Source organism: Chelonia mydas, unplaced genomic scaffold (assembly GCF_015237465.2).
Source record: "Chelonia mydas isolate rCheMyd1 unplaced genomic scaffold, rCheMyd1.pri.v2 scaffold_49_arrow_ctg1, whole genome shotgun sequence".
Classification (NCBI taxonomy): domain Eukaryota; kingdom Metazoa; phylum Chordata; order Testudines; family Cheloniidae; genus Chelonia; species Chelonia mydas.
In genome coordinates, this window is record NW_025111269.1 from 24,251 (window position 1) to 44,701 (window position 20,451).

Below are 20,451 nucleotides of genomic sequence, written 5' to 3' on the forward strand. Positions count from 1 at the left end.
GGCAACAAAAATGATTAGGGGACTGGAACACATGAGTTATGAGGAGAGGCTGAGGGAACTGGGATTGTTTAGTCTGTGGAAGAGAAGAATGAGGGGGGATTTGATAGCTGCTTTCAACTACCTGAAATGGGGTTCCAAAGAGGATGGATCTAGACTGTTCTGAGTGGTAGCAGATGACAGAACAAGGAGTAATGGTCTCAAGTTGCAGTGGGGGGAGGTTTAGGTTGGATATTAGGAAAAACTTTTTCACTAGGAGGGTGGTGAAACACTGGAATGCGTTACCTTGGGAGGTGGTGGAATCTCTTTCCTTAGAAGTTTTTAAGGTCAGGCTTGACAAAGCCCTGGCTGGGATGATTTAGTTGTGGATTGGTCCCGCTTTGAGCAGGGGGTTGGACTATATGACCTCCTGAGGTCCCTTCCAACCCTGATATTCTATGATTCTATGATTACTACCCTTCCCCCTATTCATGACACGCCCCCCAAATCACAGATGGTGCTGGACAGCCTGTTCCACACTGGCTGTGATTTCTTCCTGGAGCTCTAGGAGAAAACAGAGTAAATAAGACACATACACCTCTAGACATACTACTGATTATATAAGAACAAACAGTATTTCCCACTTTTTAAGGACGATTTTAGCCAATTGATTCTGGGAAACTTTCATGGGAGAGTTCATCAGCCACTTTGTTAGAAGCTCCTGAAATGTGTTGTATTTCAAAATCAAAACCTTGGAGAGCTAAACTCCACCAAAGAAGTTTCTTGTTATTTTCCTTGATGGCATGAAGCCCTTTAGGGAGCATGGTTGGTTTGCAGGTGGAAACGCTGTCCCCAAACATATGGTCATAGCTTTTCCAGAGTGTACATAATGGCGTAATATTCCTTTTCTGTGATTGACCAGTGGCTTTCCCTCTCAGACAGTTTTTTGCTGAGAAACACGACAGGATGGAATTCTTGATCCGATCCTTCCTGCATTAAAACTGCTCCCACACCACGCTCGGACACGTCTATGGTTACTGGGAAAGGTCTGTCAAAGTCTGGGACCCTTAGCACAGAGTTAGACATGAGTGTCGCTTTAAGCTGGTTAAAGGTCTTCTGGCATTCTTCAGTCCACTGAACGGCATTTGACTGTTTCTTTCTGGTCAGGTCTGTCAAGGGGGTGGCGATTTGGCTGTAATGTGGTACAAATTGCCTGTAATATCCGGCCAAACCTAAGAAGGATTGGACCTGGTTCTTTGACTTTGGGACAGGCCACTTTTGGATAGCATTCACTTTGGCTGGTAGGGGGTTGATACTTCCTTGACCCACCTGGTGTCCAAGGTAAGTCACTCTGTTTAGACCTATTTGACACTTTTTAGCCTTAACAGTTAGTCCTGCCTCCCTTATGCGCTCAAAGACTTTTTGAAGATGTTCCAGGTGTTCTGCCCATGAATCAAAAAAAATGGCCACATCGTCAAGGTAGGCAACTGCAGATTCTCCTAATTCTCCTAATTCTCCTGCTAAGAGACTGTCTACAAGTTTCTGGAAGGTGGCGGGTGCATTCCACAGCCTGAAAGGGAGCACATTAAATTCATACAGCCCCTTATGGGTGATGAAGGCTGACCTTTCCTTGGCAGATTCATCTAGTGGTACTTGCCAGTACCCCTTGGTTAAGTCTAAGGTAGGGATGAACTGGGCATGTCCCAGTTTCTCCAATAGCTCATCTGTGCATGGCACTGGATAGTTGTCTGGGTGAGTTACACCATTTAGTTTATGGTAGTCCACGCAAAAGCATATTTCCTCATCTGGTTTGGGAAGTAGAACCACTGGAGATGCCCACGCATTGCGGGAGGGGTGGATTACACCCCTCTGTAGCATGTCCTGGATCTCCCATTCTGTAGCAGTTTTGGATTGAGGAGCCACCCGGTAAGGTTGGGCTCTAATTGGGTGAGCATTACCTGTGTCAATGGAGTGGTATGCCCATCGGTCCATCCTGCGATGGCTGAGAACATCAGCGTGAAGCTGGCGCACAGCTCCTTGACCTGCTGTCGCTGCATATGTCCGAGGGTCACGGAGAGGTTCACCTCTTCCACACCACCAGCACTTTTCTCTTCGTAGTAGACACCTTCAGGCCACTCAGCGTCGTCTCCTCCCTGGGCTGTAAACTGACAAACCCTTAATTCTCTGGAATAAAAGGGCTTTAGAGAATTAATATGGTACACCTTAGGCTTTTGGTTGGAGGTGGGGAATGCTATGAGATAATTAACAGCTCCCAGGCGCTCCTGGACTGTGAATGGCCCTTCCCATGATGCTTCCATTTTATGGGCCTGGAGCGCCTTTAAGACCATGACCTGGTTCCCTACTTTGAAGGAACGCTCTCTGGCATGTTTATCATACCAGGCTTTTTGCTCTTTTTGAGCATCCTGTAAGTTTTCTTTTGCAAGGGCTAAAGAGGTTCGGAGGGTGTTTTGTAGGTTGGTTACAAAGTCCAGAATGTTAGTTCCTGGAGAAGGTGTAAACCCCTCCCATTGCTGCTTCACCAGCTGTAATGGCCCCTTAACCTCACGGCCATATACAAGTTCAAATGGGGAAAACCCTAAACTGGGATGTGGTACTGCTCTGTAGGCAAAGAGCAACTGCTGCAACACTAGATCCCAATCATTGGAGTGCTCGTTTACGAATTTATGTATCATGGCCCCCAAAGTTCCATTAAATTTCTCCACCAGGCCATTTGTTTGATGACAGTAGGGGGTGGCAACTAAGTGATTCACCCCATGAGCTTCCCAAAGGCTTTCCATAGTTCCTGCCAGGAAATTAGTTCCTGCATCTGTGAGGATGTCAGAGGGCCAACCTACCCTGGCAAAAATGTCTGTTAGTGCCTGGCACACACTTTTAGCGCTGGTGTTGCTTAGAGCTACTGTTTCCGGCCATCGGGTGGCAAAATCCATGAAAGTCAGTATGTACTGCTTTCCTCTGGGTGCCTTTTTTGGAAAAGGACCCAGAATATCCACAGCTACTCGCTGAAATGGAACCTTAATTATGGGGAGTGGCTGGAGAGGGGCTTTGACCTGGTCTTGGGGTTTTCCCACTCTTTGGCATACCTCACAAGACCGGACATATGTAGAAACGTCCTTGCCCATTCCCTCCCAGTAGAATGACTTCCCCAAACAGTCTTTAGTCCTGTTCACCCCAGCATGGCCACTAGGATGATCATGGGCTAAGCTTAGTAGCTGCACCCGGTCCTTAGTTGGAACCACCAACTGTCTTTGAGGATGCCAGTCCTCCTGGTGCCCACCAGAAAGAGTTTCCTTGTATAAAAGTCCTCTTTCTACAACAAACTGGGACCTATTAGAAGAGCATAGAAAAATTCACAAGCCAAAACAAAAGACAACCTAACGTATTTCCTTGCCCTACTTACAATTTCTGTGGTTTTGGATGGATTATTCCAGGTATATTTTCAGGAAATATTGTACCTGCTTGGCTTCTCCCTCCGTCTGGAAAGGGAACAACAAAAGAGAACAACAAACAGATCCTTCCCCCCCCCCCTTAAAATTTGAAAGTATCTTCATTTTTCATTGGTCCTTCTGGTCAAGTTCCAACTAGGTTATTTGAACTACTTCACCCCTTACAGGTAAGGCAATCCAGTACAGTTGCCAAGGATACATAAAGGTTGCTACCCTTCTCCCTATTCATGACAAAAGCATCTTCCAGATGATCAAGATGGTCCCTTCTGATCTTAAAGTCTATGAGTCTTTGAGAAAGACATCCATTCTTGATATAAAGACATCAAGAGTTGGAGAATTCACCACCTCCCTTAGGAATTTGGTCCTGTGTTTAATTACACTTATATTAAGAAATCTGTGCCTTACTTCTCATTTGAATTTGTCTGGCTTTAACTTCCAGTCACTGGTTCTCGTTAGGCCTTTTTTGCTAGATTAAATACCCCTTTGTTACAACCTAGCCTAGTAAACCTCTGTACGGTAACCATTCTGTTGCCCTGGAGTCACTTTCTGGGTCCCACATAGTCAGAAGACAAGTACCTTTAGGTGGCATCTAGCTACTATTTGAAGTCCTGGGTCTCCTAAGGCACTGTCCCAGAGTCAGACCTCTTGTCTGGGCCCTTTCTTGGGATGAGGGACTTCATAGTCCAACTGTCCTAGGTCCTGAAAGCAGTGCTGAGACCTCCCAACTCTGAAAGTTCCTTGTATGAACCCTCAGAGTTCAACCAAGACTGTGGGCTCTCTGAGCTAGATCCAAAAAGGGGACTGAGACTCAGGTTTACAATGCCTCACTTTAAGCACCCTGTTGCCTAATAGAATCCACAGACCCAGCTCAACTCTCAAAGAGTGTTGGGTACCTTAACTGGGTCAGCTGCAGAGAAGGTAGACCCTTTATTCTCTATAACCCACTGGTTAGAGCACTTACCCGAGATGGGGGAGACATTGGTTCAAACCCCAGCTCCACCTGATATGGAGCATGGATTTGACCCCAGGTGTTCTACCTCCCCAAAGCACAGTGCTATGGGACATTTTGCTATGAGAGGCCTCTCAATCTCTCCTACTGAAGGTGTTCCACTTTGTATAAAATATTTAAAACACCATTGGAGCAGGAACTGGAACCGCATCTCCCACTTCCCATCTGAGTGCCCAACTGCCAGGCTACAGAGTCACTCTCAGTCACATTCACTGTGTGGCAGTGAATATTCAATTATTTTCTATAAAGTAGAACAGATTCAATGGGTGAAGTTAAGAGAAGAAGTCCCTCACAGAATACCCTGTAGATCAGTGGTAAGAGCCCTTACTGGGAGGTGGAAGACCAACATTCCATCTCTGCTCCAAATCAGTCAAAGTGGGGATTTAAACCAGGTGTCCCACATCTTGGGTGAGTGGGCTAACTACACCTGCATTCTGTGTGGAGCCTGACTGGTAGGTGTGCTCTCGGGCAACCCCTGAGAATGCCTATCCACTCAGTCCCCACAGGTAAAATAGGTGGGGGAACATCTAGCTTGAGCACCCACTGGGGCGTAGGTGTGAGCTAGGTGCTGAACTCAGGCTGCTTTGAGCAGGCCCGCCGGGCAGAAATTTAGGCACCTACAGGTTTTGGCATAGGGTGTCATATCAAAAAAATTCTTTATGTGGGGCAAAGTTGTGTCAGCATACATAACATTATATGTGATGATATTATATTCTGGAAAGTGTGGGGAGGGCAAAAAGTAGAAGACATAATGGAGCATATAGACCTGCAAAGTCGGGGGTGGGGGAGAACAAACCGAAGTCTTGGGGGGTGCAAGTGCCCTCCTTATCCCACATCCCTGGTTAGGCATAGAGTAGAGGTTTTGAGGATCCAAGTCTTGGACTCAGATGCCTAAAGTGGCAGTTAGGCACCTAAATCCCTTTGTGGATTTAGCATCCGAGCTTGTTTTCAACCTCTTTGGAGACAACATAATAGCAAAGGGGCACACATGCAGAGAAAGGGAATATCTTAACCACAAATCATTTTACTCTTAAAGCCAGTCGTGGAGTTACAGTCCAAGTGCTCTCTCCAGCTGGGTCTTCTGTTCCTGGCTATGAAAAAGCCCGTTGGCTTAAAGAACATTCCTTTGATACCATTTCTGCCTCTGTGATTCCACTGTGGAATTTCTAGACTTCATTTCCTACAAGATTCTGGGCACAGCACAGAGTCATTCAAAGTCAAGGGGTTCACTACCACCGGAGCCATTGTCATAGTGTCGGTGGCTACTAATTACACTGACACAGCTTTCCAGACATAGGCCAAGTCTACACTCAAAAGTTAAGTTGTCCCAGCTATGTTGCTCAGGGGTGTGAAAAATACTCACCCCTGAGTGATGTAGCTGAGCTGACCTAACTCCCCACGTAGACAGTGCAAGGTCAATGGGAGAATTTTTGTTTAAAAACTTTTTACCAGCTCTAATTATGAGTAAGAAGAGCAGGATTTCACTCTGTATTTACTTAATTTCCCAGAACAAAAAGTGTGAATATTTTAATATTTGCTTTGTTTTTCAAAGACTCTTATGGAGGGCAGCAATGTGTCTGTGCTGATTTGTCATCACTTTCATTCACACTTAAATTGTAGAAAATAGAAATATTATGATTTCCATACTGAACCCTTCCCTTCCCATGAATACAGTGGGTGCATTTAAAAAAATCATTTTGGCTTTAGCAATATTTCCTATACTTAAATTAGGGAATACTGCTAGAACCAGCATTACTTTTAGATCTGCAATGAAAACTGGAAAGGTCTGTGTTTGTCATATCTATCACAGGGTACAGCGGCTTAGAAATCAATAATATAAATACTCAATAGTTACATCAGTTTAAAACAAGAGTAAGTAAGAGAAGCATTGGACCCAACCTCTTTTATTTAGCTAGCTATAAAATAATAACAATAATATAATAATAATAATGAATTAATTAAAACTCGATGAGTAAATTATGACTAAACTATTTAATTGCAAGGATTTATTTCTCCTTACTTTGGGGTAGGGACTGACATTACAAGTCAAAAAGTATGCCTAAAACTTATTCTAGTTCATTCAATATGATCTTGCACTTCTATAATCTTACATACCCAATCCCCAATCCTGCTATAGGGACTGGAAGTGTCTAGACCTCTTTGGGAGGAAGGCATACTCCTTGGCCATGCTTCAGTTTCAAATCACCAATTACCAAGCCCTCACAGTGAAGTATGATTATGTAAACTATTCAAAACTGAACAATTTTATTAAACAGCTGTCCAAGTCATACCACAATCAATTTAAGGCCATCATTCAAGAGGGACAGCTAGTAGCAAACATTGGCAACCATATTTCAGTACCCCTGCATTCAGTACTAACATAATCTGTGACCCAACACCAGCCAAGTTGATTACAATGAGCAAAACAACACTGCATCAGCTGAATATCTAGCAAATCTAAGCAAAGAGGAGCAAGCTGTATTTACATAAACACACCCAGGGTCTCTCCCCCCCCTCCCAGCTAGGTGTCAGGGAAGCATTCGTTCAGACCCTGCTTACATCCTTCCCCCAGCCAAGAATTTGTCATCCTGGCAAATCACGCTCCAGATTATACCAACTATGTGAGTTCTCCTCAAAGGGTCTGAGGAAACCCACTGTGGCTGCCACAAGCCTGTAAACTAAGTATATCACTTCCTCACTAACCAATCCAGGTGCATCGTAAGTTATCCTGTTTACTGGCCTTATAACCCTGTCATGCCTATTGAGAGTAGGCATGGCAGGAGCCATGGGGACTTCTTCTGGGGATAGGGAAGATGAGGGTTCCCTTGAGGGTACCCTCTCTGCTGACACAGGCCCCCGTATCTCTTGCTCAGGTACTGGGATGTCCAGGCACCAGGGACACCTTCCACTTGTACAATGATGAATGCAGTATAAATATCTAGATAGAATCTGTTGTCAAGTCTATCTTTTCATTATTAAAATATTTTATGTAACTATATCTGTGTCTCCCTCCCATCCCAGGTTGAATCATTGGCGCAGTTTGTCCTGTGTCATACCTTAGGGTATGTCTACACTTGAAATGCTACAGTGGCACAAGGGCGCTGCTGCAGAGATCCCACTGTAGCACTTCAGTGTGTATACTACCTATGCCAATGGGGTAATCCATCTCTGTGAGAGGCAGTATCTGAGGGCTTGTCTACACTTACAGCTCTGCCACTGTAGCGCTTAGTGAAGATGCTACCTATGCTGATGGGAGAGCTTCTCCCTTTGGTGTAGGTACTCCAGCTCCCTGAGAGGCGGCAGCCCCCTTTCCTTGACATAGCGCTGTTTTCACCAAGGGTTAAGTCCGTATAACCGTGTCGCTCAAGGGTTTGAAATACACACCCCTGAGCGACGTAGTTGGTTGTGGAGACCAAGCCTAATTCGATGAAAGAATTCTTCCATCAACCTAGTGATGTCTACACAGAAACATAGATCAGTTTAGCTACGCCGCTCCGGGCTATGGATTGTCACACACTTCTGAGTGAAGTAGTTATGCAGAACTAATTTTCTAGGTAGACCAGGCATTAATGTTAGATTTCAGTGCTACAGAACAAGTTACATCAAGCTAAATTTGGGATTTGAACTTCTCAAACTTAATTTTTAATTGCTCAGTAACTGTATAATGCTCCACAGAAAAGTGGTGTTAGTCACTTTCAGATGAATTTTGAAACATGGCTGCTTTGATTCTAACATTTGCTCTTGTCCCATAGGTGAACTTCAGGACAGACTGAGTAAGTTGGACTTGCTTTGCAAACAGTGTCACTCACACAGATGCAGGTTCTGTGCTGAAATCATGGATGTATTTATCTCACTGTTCTTTTTTTTTTAAATTGGCCTTTATTGGATGGCTGTCTCTCATTTAAATTTCAAGAAGAAAATCCCACATAACCCAGGATTCATGGATCTAGATATTTTTGTTGCTCATGTTAGTGCACTAAGAATAGCAGTGTGGACACAGTGGCAGAGGCAGCAGCTTGGGTCAGTCACCCAAGCACAACGCTGCCAGAGCCCTTGGGTATGTGCTTGGACACATAGCCCAAGCCTCTGCCACTGACCACTGCCACCACACTGCTGCTTTTAGGCACAAGCTCGAGCAGCGCTATTGAGTGTACATCCACCCAAGCTGGGAATCACACTTCCCAGCTGCTGGGTGGACATACGCTGAGTGTCACAAAGGAAGTGGAGCAGGGCAGGAAATCTGTCCATTACTTTAAATTTGGCTACCGTTTTGCATATTGAAAGACTTGTATTATTTTGAAATAATTTTAAATTTTTCATTTTTTCAGAGAAGCTTGCGGAAGAGAACGGTAGGTTTACTGCTATTTTTGAGTTCAGTGTTAATCTGACTGAGCGCAAATTACTTGTATTTTGTTGGTATCACAATAGTTCCTTCAACAGATTCAGGGATCCAGCCATTGTCGATAAGGAGTCTGTGATAATGGGTAGCTGGGAGATGGGCATTTCTAACCACGAGTCAGTGGGGTGTGTGCTGGGTCTCCAGTTTTGTGCCAGCATAGGGCCTTTGCTTTCTTTAGTTTCTGATCTGTTACTAGATTTGGGTGATGGGTCGGGGTGGTGTATAGGAAAGGGAATGAATTAGAAAACTGGCAGCAGTGACTGGGGAGGTCTGCAGGGAGATCTCTTGAGTGAGGTAAGGTAACCTGTGTTCTCAGAATTTCTAATTATAATCACACTGTTCTTTTGCAGACCAACTCAAGAATGACAAAAGTAAGTTCTCTGTGATTTCTCAGCTGCTGCTAACCTTCAGAAAAATGTACTTAAATAAAAACAGATATTTCTTCATTTCATTGTCTTTCCTCAATCCAAGGTGAGTTCATTACCCATCAGATTGCTTTTCAAACCCATAACAGAACTCTTGAATACTTTGTCTCACAGCAAGTTGGTTTGGTACCTTGCAATATTTGTACTTATTTCCTCTCTGGTCTAAAATTGAAGGACTGATTTAAAGTATCATATTACATTATAAACATTCAATATTGCCATGCCTCCACTTCCATTAATTTTCTCTCTAAGTGTATGCAGGAGACTAACAAGATATTTACAGTGTTTATTTTTTTCAGGAAATAATATTTTTTCACAATATGATGTGTTTTACTAATTCGGGAAATCTTAAGAAGAAAAAAATTATATCTATTTTACATGTACACCACTGTGAAACTGTAACTCTATGAATTTAAACAAATACTTTGTTTTGTATTCTCAGCCACACTGCACCATCTTCAGGCTCCCCTTACTACACAAATTCCCTCCCCCACACCACCACCCCAAGGAATATGAGCACTAGGGAATTGCCCTTGCACTGGGGCACCGTTCTGTGGTGTACAGCCAGTATATACGCCTCCATTTCCCTCTCCTTCTTCTCCAGTGTAAGGGGGTCTGGTCAGGAAAAAGAGGGCATGTCTCAGCATTCATACTACCTGCCTTCTGCAATACCCATGGGATCTGTTGGTATCGAGAACAGTTTAGCGCATCTTTCAAGCTACTGTATCCCGAAAGGTGGGAACATCTGGCGGAAGAACCAGCTCAAAACTGGAGCAAACAATGAATGCAGAAGTATTCATCACTCCTCCTCCCCACTCCTACCCTGAGTTCTTTAGGTTCTACTCCAGATCTTTCTAATCACCGTCAGCCTAGTGACTAGGGCATTCTGGTGAGAGGAGAGAAATCCCCAAGTTCCAATCTGTCACCCACCTCAGGCAGAAGGTGAAAACTGAGTATCCCACATGCTGGGTGAGTACCATAAAAACTGGCCCTGTTTAGAGATGGCTTGTGTGTGTATGTTGGAGGATCTTTAGCTGATAACAGGAGTTAAATCCTCTGTCTATTTTTGAAGAAAAGGAGAGGTCTGTTCTGACCATCCCTGCATGCATAACCCCTTATTTTCATAGGAGCTATTTGTGCTTATCCAAAGGGAAGTTTAGCCTGTTTAGTGAATGCTTAAATATTAATGTTCTTTTTCAGAATAGAAATTTAAGTATTTATGGGATTGTCTAGGAGTTTCAAAGAAAAAAATAAAATGAAATAAATCACAATATAAATAAATACAAGAAAAAAATAAGTAAAACTTCCACAATGAAGAAAAAATATTATTTCTTTCTCAAATTTTGTGTTCTCATTCCTTCTTCTCTCAGCTTAGAAATGTGTTTTATTGCCTAGAAATCACATTTTTGTTGTACTTGCCATTGATTTTGCATCTCCAACTTCAGAGAAAGTGGGCCTGGATTTTCAGAGTTTTTGAGCACCCACAATTCCAAATTAAGTGAAGAGGAGATACAGGTTCTCTGGACACAAGGGGTCTCAAAAGTATGCTTTGCAAACCAGCGACCGCTATTCAAAATTTAATTTCAAGATGTGCAACAGCAAAAGAAAACTCAGCTTAGACTCTGAATAGAACTTCGCTTTTTACTCAGTTTTAATGTTTCTGGGGTTTTTTTTATACAAAACATTTAAAAACTTTTCACGACATAATCATATTTTCTGCATTTTTCCTCTTTAATCGAGTTATGTGCCATGTTCTCACTCCCCGTCTGTGTTTTAATCCTCTCATTTCTCAACCTCTGAGATAGTATAGTGATGAATGCAGTTTAAAAATCTAGATAGCCTTAAAAACAGATTCTATGTCTTTTCATTATGAAGATAATTATCTATATTTATGTATTTAGTGTACTTTGTCCTGTTTCAGACCTCAAACACTTGCTTACTGTTGGATTTCATACTGCTGCAGAGCAAGGTTTATCGAGTTAAATTTCGCCTTTGATCTTCTGACACCTCACTTTGAACTGCTCGGTAACAGTATTCACACTCCACAGAAAAGTGTCGTTAGTCTGTAACATGGCTGACTAGATTCTAATATTTGTGATCTCCAGGAGAAAATGAGGAAGTTATGATTGGTTTGTGAACAATTTCACTCAGACAGAAGCAGGCTCTGTCTGAAACGAAGAGTACCAATGTATTCACCTCACTGTCAGAAAATTGGCCTTTATTCAGATGGCCCATACAAGCAAGGAAAGGGGTTCATGTATGCAGTTATTTCTCTTACTCGAGGTAGCACACTAAAAGGAGCAATATGGGTACGGTGGCAGAGGCGGCAACTGGGGCTAGTCATCCAAGGACAACACCCCGACCCCCTGGATATGGGCTTGGGCAAATAGCCCAAGCCCCAGCCACTGAGCTCTGCAACGACACCACTCTTTTTAGGCACAAACTTCAAGCAGAGCTATTGAGTGTACCTCCACCCACGCTGGGAATCACACCTCCCAGCTGCTGTGTAGACATACCTGGAGTATCACAAAGGAAGTGGAACAGGGAAGGGAATCTGTACATTACTCTAAATTTGGCTACTCTTTTTGCATATTATTTTGAAATAATTTTTATATTTGTTTTTCAGAGAAGCTTGAGAAAGAGAATGGTAGGTGTACTTTGATTATTTAGTTCAGCATTTATGAAACTAAGCGCAAATTACTTGTATTTTGTTGGGATCACTGTAGTTCCTTCAACAAACTCAGGTTTTAAGCCATTGTCAATAAGCTGTAATGGGCAGCTGGGAGATGGGTATTTGTAAACAGGAGTCAGTGGAGCGTGGGCTGGGTCTCCAGTTTTGTGTACGCAAAGGGCCTTTGCTTTTTTTAGTTCTGGAATGCAAGATTCCGAGCTGTTACTAGATCTGGGTGATGAATCAGGTGTAGTGTGTAGGAAAGCAGATGGATGAGAAAACTGTCAGCTGACGACTGGGGAGATCTGATGGGGGATCTCCTTGAGTGTGGTACGGTAATATGTGTTCACTCAATTTCTAATTGAAATCACACTGTTTTTATTGCTAACCAACTCAAGAAGGAGAAAGGTAAGTTCTCTTTTATTTCTCAGATGTTACTCCCCTTCAGAGAAATGTTCATAAAGAAAAACAGGTATTTTTCCATTCCAATGTCTTTCCTCGATCCAAGGAGAAAATCCCACACAACCCAGTATGTGGATTCATGTATATAGTTATTTTTCTTGCTTGAATAAGTGTGCTAAGAATACCAATGTGTACACAGTGGCAGATGTGGCAGCTCGGGTTACCCACCCTAGTACAGTGCCATCCAATCCCTGGTTACATACTTAGGCAGATAGCCAGTGACCACTGCAACCACACTGCTATTTTTAGGCAAAGCTCAAGCTGAGCAGTTGCATGTACATTCACCCAAGCTGGGAATCACCTCCCTGATAGACATACCCTGACTATCACAAAGGAAGTGGAGTGGGGGGAGGGAGGAATCTATTCCTTACTTTAAATTTGGATTCTGTATTGCATATTGAAAGACTTCTATTATTTTGAAATACATTTTATTTTCATGCTTTTCAGAGAAGCTTGAGAAACAGAACAGTAGGTTTACTTTGATTTTTTGAGTTTTGTGTTAATCAAATTGAGTACAGATTTCTTTTAATCCCCATAACAGAACTGTTGAGGACTTCCTCCCACAGCAAGTTGGTTCCTTACCTTAGAATATTTGTATTTATTTTCTCTCTGATCTAAAACTGAACGAGTGATTTTTAGTGCAACTTTACAGTATAGACACTCAATAATGCTGTGACTCCTCTTCCATTAATTTTCTATTTGAGTCTAAGCAGGAGGCTAGCATAAGATATTTATGGTGTTTATTTTATCATGATAGGGTTTGTGTTAGTAATTGAAGAAATGATTTTGAGAAGATAAAAATATCTGTTTTACATGTTGTGCTCTACTATGTAACTGTAACTCTATGAATTTAAACAAATGTTTTGTTTCATATTCTCAGTCATACTGGAGCTTCTTCATGCTGCTTTCACTACACAAACTACTTCTCCCTTCCCCAAAAATAAAACAGATCTGAACACTAGGGTATTGCCCTTGCACTGGGGAATCTTTTGTATGGTACACAGCCGCTACACATGGTCCTATAGCACCCTCCTTTTGGCTCAGCGAAAGGGAGTGGCTAGTAATAAGGTAGCATGCCTTGGCATCCATGCTACCTACCTTCTGCAATAGCCATGGGATCTGTAGGTAACCAGAATAGTTTAGAGCATCTTTCGGGCTGCTTTATTCTGCACAGTGGGAACATTTCTGAGCTAGATCAGAGTTGGAGAGTATGATGGAAACAGTAGCTTTTAGTACTCTACCTCTCCACCCCCACACCTAGCTTCATTGAGTGCTTTTTAGTCAGAGCTCTAGATCTCTCTTGTAACCTTCAGACTAGTGATTAGGGCACTCAGGTGAGAGGTGGGAAACCCAAGTTCAAATCCTTGCTCCATCTCAGACAGAAGGTGAGAACTGAGAGTCTCCCATATCCTGAGTGAGTGCTGTAACCACTGGGCTAAAGGTTACAAAGGATATTATCCTTCTCCCCAGACGTTTTGCATGAAGTTAGGCACACTTGCTGCTTTTCTTGTAAGATACAGGTTAGGCACCTCCCTCCAGGAGACAGCTCATGGCTGAGAATCACAAGCAGAGATAGGCACCTCCCTCCAGCACAGACTGAGAGGGCAGGGCTTACCATCTCCCATTGGCTAAGTTATGTGGCACCCTGTCTAGTGTGCTGGCTTTTGTGGAGACCATTATTTGGCACCTGTCTCTCCACCGTGTGGGGGGCACCATTGTTGGAGACTTGAGACTTGAGGACCATGTGACAAATAATTATCACATTTAATCAGCTGTGCCTTTATTGAAAGTCTTATCACACAGAAAACTGCAATTAATATGACTGTTGAATAAATATTGCAATGACTAGAAAAAAAATGTCAAGCACCAGTATTTCCAATTATTTCCTACTTACATATCCACTTGGAATCGTTAAGGAGAATGGAGGTGTCTGGCTCCTTTTAAGGGTCAAGAAACGGCGACATCCAAAAAGCGATGATTCCAACCATCTGTCAAGCCCTATTTATAATAAGTTATATATATGACACTGAAGCTCACTAATATGCACGTTCATCTCTGGGAGCACCCTGATATTATCAGGGGGATGCTTCACCTGATAGGACACATGCATAGTTCTTTTTTTTACTTAATAACATTTACATCACCTTATCACCAGAGTAACATGCACTTTACCTTAAGGAAGTCTCAGTCATTTCACCCGGGCTACCAATGGTCATCTTGTAGTTTCTAATTCTTATAGATATTATTATCCAAACTCAGTTAGTCTGGAAAACATCAGCATTCAAATATAGACACAAGCTCAGCAGATTTATTATTAAGATAGCGCAAGTAAATTAGCTTTATAATATGGCTAACTTGTCCAAAGGCCTAATTAGGCTAAGCTAAATATTTTATAGGCCAAAGCCTGTATGTTTCTTGTATTTCAGATTTAAACCTTACGCTATTTTTTTTATCCATTGCCTATCAGATATTAGTCTCCCACATCCAGCTCTTAAAATAGATTAATTTATTAATTACAAACTGTACTATGTGGTGAATAGGGAGTCTGGGCATCTAACTCCCTGTGAATTCCACTTGATGGCTAGGTGCCTAAAATTTACATGCTGCAAAGCTGGGTATTTCAACACCCAAGTCCCTATCTTATTTGGGGTATATTCCTAAGGCCAAACTACAGAAATAAATAATAATAGTGGGGGTTGAATTGTTGTTTACAGAGTCTTTGGTGGTCTGACACAGTGTGTGCTTCGATGAGGGGGAAGCGTGAAGGAGTTTAGTTTCTGTAAAAAAAAGCTGAAATCATACCACTCCCAGAAAAGAGCAGGTTACATGATGAGATGAGGCATTGGCTTGAGGTGCAAGACAGACAAAGCAGTTCTTAGCCAGACCAAGACCCCCGCTCAGGTTTCTAATCATAAGACTTCAGAAAAGCCCACATGTAGGGAAGGTATACTACATCTGTCTCTGTGTGCATTCTAGGGACATTTTTGTGCATATTAATTTCTATATTTCTTTCTGCTGCACAATTTATTGTTTCCTCAGTCTGTAGCATCCTATTATTGCCAGAGGCAGGAAAATCTTTAGTATGGGCCTCTTTTAATTCAATGTCTGTTATTTCTCACTCTGATTTCAGAATGGAGAAGGGCTCGCAATGAAACAGGTAACAGAAAACACATTTCTTCCAGGGTGAAGAAATCATTGTGTGAATACAGCAACCAAACTAGAAACATACCAGAAAATGCTGTTAAGCTGAGAACAAATCCTGGGAGCCATCCTCAGTTTTTACATAGCGTTCACTTGGGCAAAAAAATCACATTTATATCGGGCCCTGATTCTCAATTCATACCAATATCATACCAATGTACTTTCATAGATTTATGTGGAGTCACTCCTTATTTACACTGATGTGAGATCAGAATCAGGCCGAAATTAGCGTTTTGTCTAAGGAAACAGTCAGGGCCTCAGTATATGGAGCAGGTTAAAAGCACAGATGAGATAGTGACAGTGGTGGTGATTCCATTGGTTATAGTAATATGAGTAATGATGACAGGGGTTATGATGCTGTGTAGTTGTGGCCAAGAGTAAAATGTGTGGCATTGTGATGTCATTTGAAACTGACTAAGACAATGTCAAAAAGTTAGCTCTGGCAGTGGTGGGATTGACGCTGTTTATAGTGATGGTGGAAAAATTAATATGATACTGTGTGATGGTCATTAAGGGGGTGATAAAAGACATCTGTAATCATGGTGATTTATGGCACATATGGATGTGAAGGTGGTGACAGTAATTTGCATTTTATTTCTATTTTCTTCTGATCATCTCAAAGCTCTTTGCAAATATTAATCCATCTGGATCTGTCCCTCAGTGAAGTTGGTATTATACACAATTTCTAGAGACTGCTTATGATATTTGAACAAGCTCACCCAGTGAGTCAGTGTCAAAGAGAGGAATAGAACTCAGGAGTCCTGATTCTCAATCCGCCCCTTCTAGCCTCTAAACAAAACTATTTTCAATGAGATAGCCCATTATAACATTTATAGTACAATAATGGAGACAATAGGGAAGCACAGCGATCCAATAAGGTGCAATAATTTTCTTCTCTACAATCTGATTGGCTGTTTGGAGATTAATGTTTTTTCTAAGGCCCCAGTTCAGCAGGGTACTTATACAAGGGCTAAACTTTAAGCACATATTAAACACCTCCTCATCTGAGCACATCTACTGGTGTATAGAGTAGTGTTCTAGCTGTTTTGCTCCCAGGATATGAGACAGACAAGGTGGGTGAAGTAATATCTTTCATTGGACAAATGTCTGTTAGTGAGAAGAAGAGCTCTGTGTTGCTCGAAAGCTTGGTTCTCTCACCAATAGAAGTTCGTCCAATAAATGATTTTACCTCACCCACCTTGTCCCTTTCACATCTACTGGATCATCTACTCCAAAGGCATGCTAGGCAGGGGAGCACCTAATTTGTGAATCCTGCTGGGGACTGGGCATGAGTTAGGTGCAAAACTGCTGACCAGTGTCAGGACTTAGGTGGCTGAGTGCCTGCCGAAATTTAGGTACTTTGGGCAATTTAATGGTACAAATCAAAGTGCCTAAGGAAAGTATGTGCCTGCAGAGTTATGCAGCAGAAAGGGTTTTCTGAGTTCTAGTGTTACCTCAATGTTGGACTTATTTGCCTATATCCCTCTTGTGAGTTCTTCCCAAAAAATTCAGAATCACTTTCAGTTTTGTAAAAAGAAAAGGAGGACTTGTGACACCTTAGAGACTAACCAATTTATTTGAGCATAAGCTTTCATGAGCTACAGCTCACTTCATCGGATGCAGTTTTGTGTGAACTTCAGACTACTTTCATATATCTGAAATAGTTCAATGCATCAAAAACATTGTCAAGCAGGCTTCAATCAGGCAGAACTCCCACCTGACAACTGAGTGCAGGATGGGGCCCACACTGTAAACTTCCCTTATCCCAGCTTAGACTGATATTAGACCACTGCTTTTGAAAACCCAATCTCTCTTTGCAGATGACATCACGCTTGATGCAGACACGGCCCACCCCAATCTCTCCATTACTGAGGAAAAGAAGAGTTTGAAACATGAAGCCCAACCTCAGAAAGTTCCACCAAATCAAGACAGATTTGATTCAACTGTCTGTGTATTAGGCTCTGAAGGCTTCTCCTCTGGAGAGCACTACTGGGAGGTGGATGTCAGGAGCAGCACTGACTGGGACTTGGGAGTGGCCAGAAAATCCACAGAGAGAAAAGGAAAACTTTCCCTGTCCCCTAAAAAGGGATTCTGGACTCTGGGTCTGAATGGGAGAGATTATTGGGCAAAAACAGATCCATGGACCCAGGTCATGGTACAGAAAAAGCCCAAGAAAATTGGAGTTTACCTTAGTTACCAAGAGAGGCTGGTGACCTTTTTCAGTGTAACTGATATGTCTGTGTTGTTCACATTTAACAATTGTTCATTCTCAGGAGAGGTTTATCCATTCTTTAAAAATTCTCACAAAGAAACAACAATGAGAATTTCTTCAATTAAAGAAAAGGACTAAATTTAAATTGGCAGCAATGCTCAGTTTTGTTGTTCACATTAAGCCAAAGCCGCCAATGCTTCATGACACTGTTGACCAAACTGAAGCAAAGTAACAGAGGAAAGATGATCTGGAACAACATTGCCTGTGAAATTATACTGTACTTACACACATTGCTAATGTGGCAGGGGTGGTTCCCCATATAAGGAATGGAATTTTACTGGAATCTGTAAAACTGAGCTTTCACAAATAGAGCCATTAACTAGGAATGTATATTTTTTCATTGCTAACTACTAGTTTATTTAGATAAGGTATCATTAGCAGCTAAGAGTCAGCAAATATTATCTTACATTATACCAATCTTTCTGTGCTAAAGTGTATAACCAGTCTTCAAGTCAGGTATAAACATAGGTGGGGTATGCACACAATCTTGAGAAAATTTGACCAGCTACATTGCTGTCTTCAGAATGGGTTGGCAAGGAATTGACTTTTCCTATCTGTGTCATGCTGTGTTTATCTTTGTTTAATATTTTTTATTAATAAAAGGTGATGGACCCTAGTTATAAGGCATCTGATATTATTAATATATACTGTATCTGTAACAGTTTATACTGATTTATTTGGGGGGGGGAGCATGGAGAGAAAAGCGGTTTACTATTTGTGTTGCCATCTTATCTGTTTGTTTGCCATGAAATAAGTGTTCAATCTTTTGGAAAATACTAATATCTGTGTAGTCTTTTAAGAACATGAAGTTTCTGACACAGAATGTGACAATGAGGAAAACGCAGCATTCTTTCATACCATGATTGGTTGGCATTGGCCTTGGAAACAATATAACACCAAACTTCTTACTAATTTAATTTCAGCATATTTCTGTACAATAACATGGACCAGATTGATGTCTGACTGATAACTATAATCTGGTCTATATTCAGCTGAATAAGTCTCACTGCATATGCCCTCCCCATACCAGCAGGGATCACAGGAGTTCGGCTACCGCCAGCACCAGCCAGGAGCCCTTAAAAGCACTTTCACTCTTCACAGGTAAATGCAGTGCAGAGGAGGTGGGATAGCTATCCTGTTCCCTTTCTAATACAGAGGATAATCCAACAATGGATGTGTCTATACCCCACCTTTCCTTCTCTAGCATGTACTGTATATAAACACGTAGTCCCCCTAGGACGGCTATAAAGAGCAGTGTAGATAGTGAGGCATAGCATAGGTATGTGGAGTAAAGACACATCTGAAGGCTGCGGGTATATAACCTGAGTGCATGCCCTACACCGTTCTCTATTTGCCTAAGCCATCCCACCCTGTCTACACTGCTATTTTTAGCAGGGAAAAGCTCTGCCAGCTCCCCTCTGCTGGAGCACCTCTTCACCACTGGGATAGAATCTGAGTCTGGCAACAGGGAAAGGCTCTGGCAGGGAGAAGACAGTGGGGAAAGGCTCCCCCCACTGCGTCCTCTGCCAGAACATTTTCTCATGGTAGTGAAAGTGCTGCTGAAACCTTTCCCCCCGGCTGAGCCTTTCACTGACACATGTAGCGACACACCACAGAATGGGCACAGTGTGCATTTCACAGCAGCATGTAGCTACACATACACTGCACATCTCTGCTAGTAGTGGGTGGTGTAGACATAGCCTAAAAAACAAACATTTGACTGTGTCCATATGAGCCACAAGGCAAGCAGCGAGAGACTCGTAGTGATGTACAGACCTCCAAATGGAAACTAAGGACTGAAGAAAAGCCGACAGGTGTGGAGGAGCACACAGTTCAGACATAAATATCCCTTACAGGAGGATTTTTTAAAGGGGATACTCTATATCCCAGAGAAGAGAATATAATTTGATAACGTAAAGGCAGGAACTGAAGGGAAATATACTAATGCAAAAGAGTCCCATTCAATTACATCACATGAAGGCAAACAACTAAATATTGACAAATCTTATAAGTTTTTGCATGTGAATGGTAGAAGTCTAAATACTAAGATGGGTGAACTTGAGTGCCTGGTCTTAAGTGAGGCTATTGATATAATAGAGTCGCTAGGCAGAAACGTGGTGAAATAATGGTTATCAATGAGAGACAGTAATACCACAGTACTAAATATATAGGAATCAAAGAGAAGGTTATGTTGGTGTTGGTGTGGCACTATATGTGAAAGAAAGCATAGAGTCAAATATAGTAAATAAAAACTTAAGTGAACCAAACTGTACCATAAAATTTCTATGGATAGAAATTCCATGTTTGAATCATAAGGGTATAGCAGTAGGAATGTACTACTGACCATGTGACCAGGGTGCTGACAGTGATTGTGAAATACTCAAGGAGATTAGAGAGGCTACAAAAATAGAAAACCAGAAAAATTATGGGAAATTTCAATTATCTTTATATTGACTGGGAACATGTCATGTCAGGACAGGATGCAGAGATAAAATCTCTGGACACCATTAACAACCGCTTTCTGGAGAAGCTAGTCCTGGAACACAAAAGGGGAGAGGCAGTTCTTCACTAA

At 42.1% G+C, this 20,451-nt stretch overlaps 1 protein-coding gene across 2 annotated transcripts in view; it reads left to right on the top strand.

Annotated features, from left to right (window-relative positions):
* LOC119564991 (butyrophilin subfamily 1 member A1-like) overlaps positions 1–18,488 on the top strand; it is a 41,294-nt gene extending 22,806 nt beyond the window's left edge. For both annotated transcript variants that reach the window (XM_037888748.2, XM_037888749.2), the window contains 6 exons: positions 8,202–8,222; positions 8,778–8,798; positions 9,199–9,219; positions 11,900–11,920; positions 15,537–15,563; positions 17,428–18,488. In XM_037888748.2, coding sequence (XP_037744676.1) covers positions 8,202–8,222; positions 8,778–8,798; positions 9,199–9,219; positions 11,900–11,920; positions 15,537–15,563; positions 17,428–17,957 — 641 coding nt within the window. In that variant the 3' untranslated portion in view covers positions 17,958–18,488. The remainder of the gene's footprint in view (positions 1–8,201; positions 8,223–8,777; positions 8,799–9,198; positions 9,220–11,899; positions 11,921–15,536; positions 15,564–17,427) is intronic.
* Positions 18,489–20,451: the final 1,963 nt, after the last annotated feature.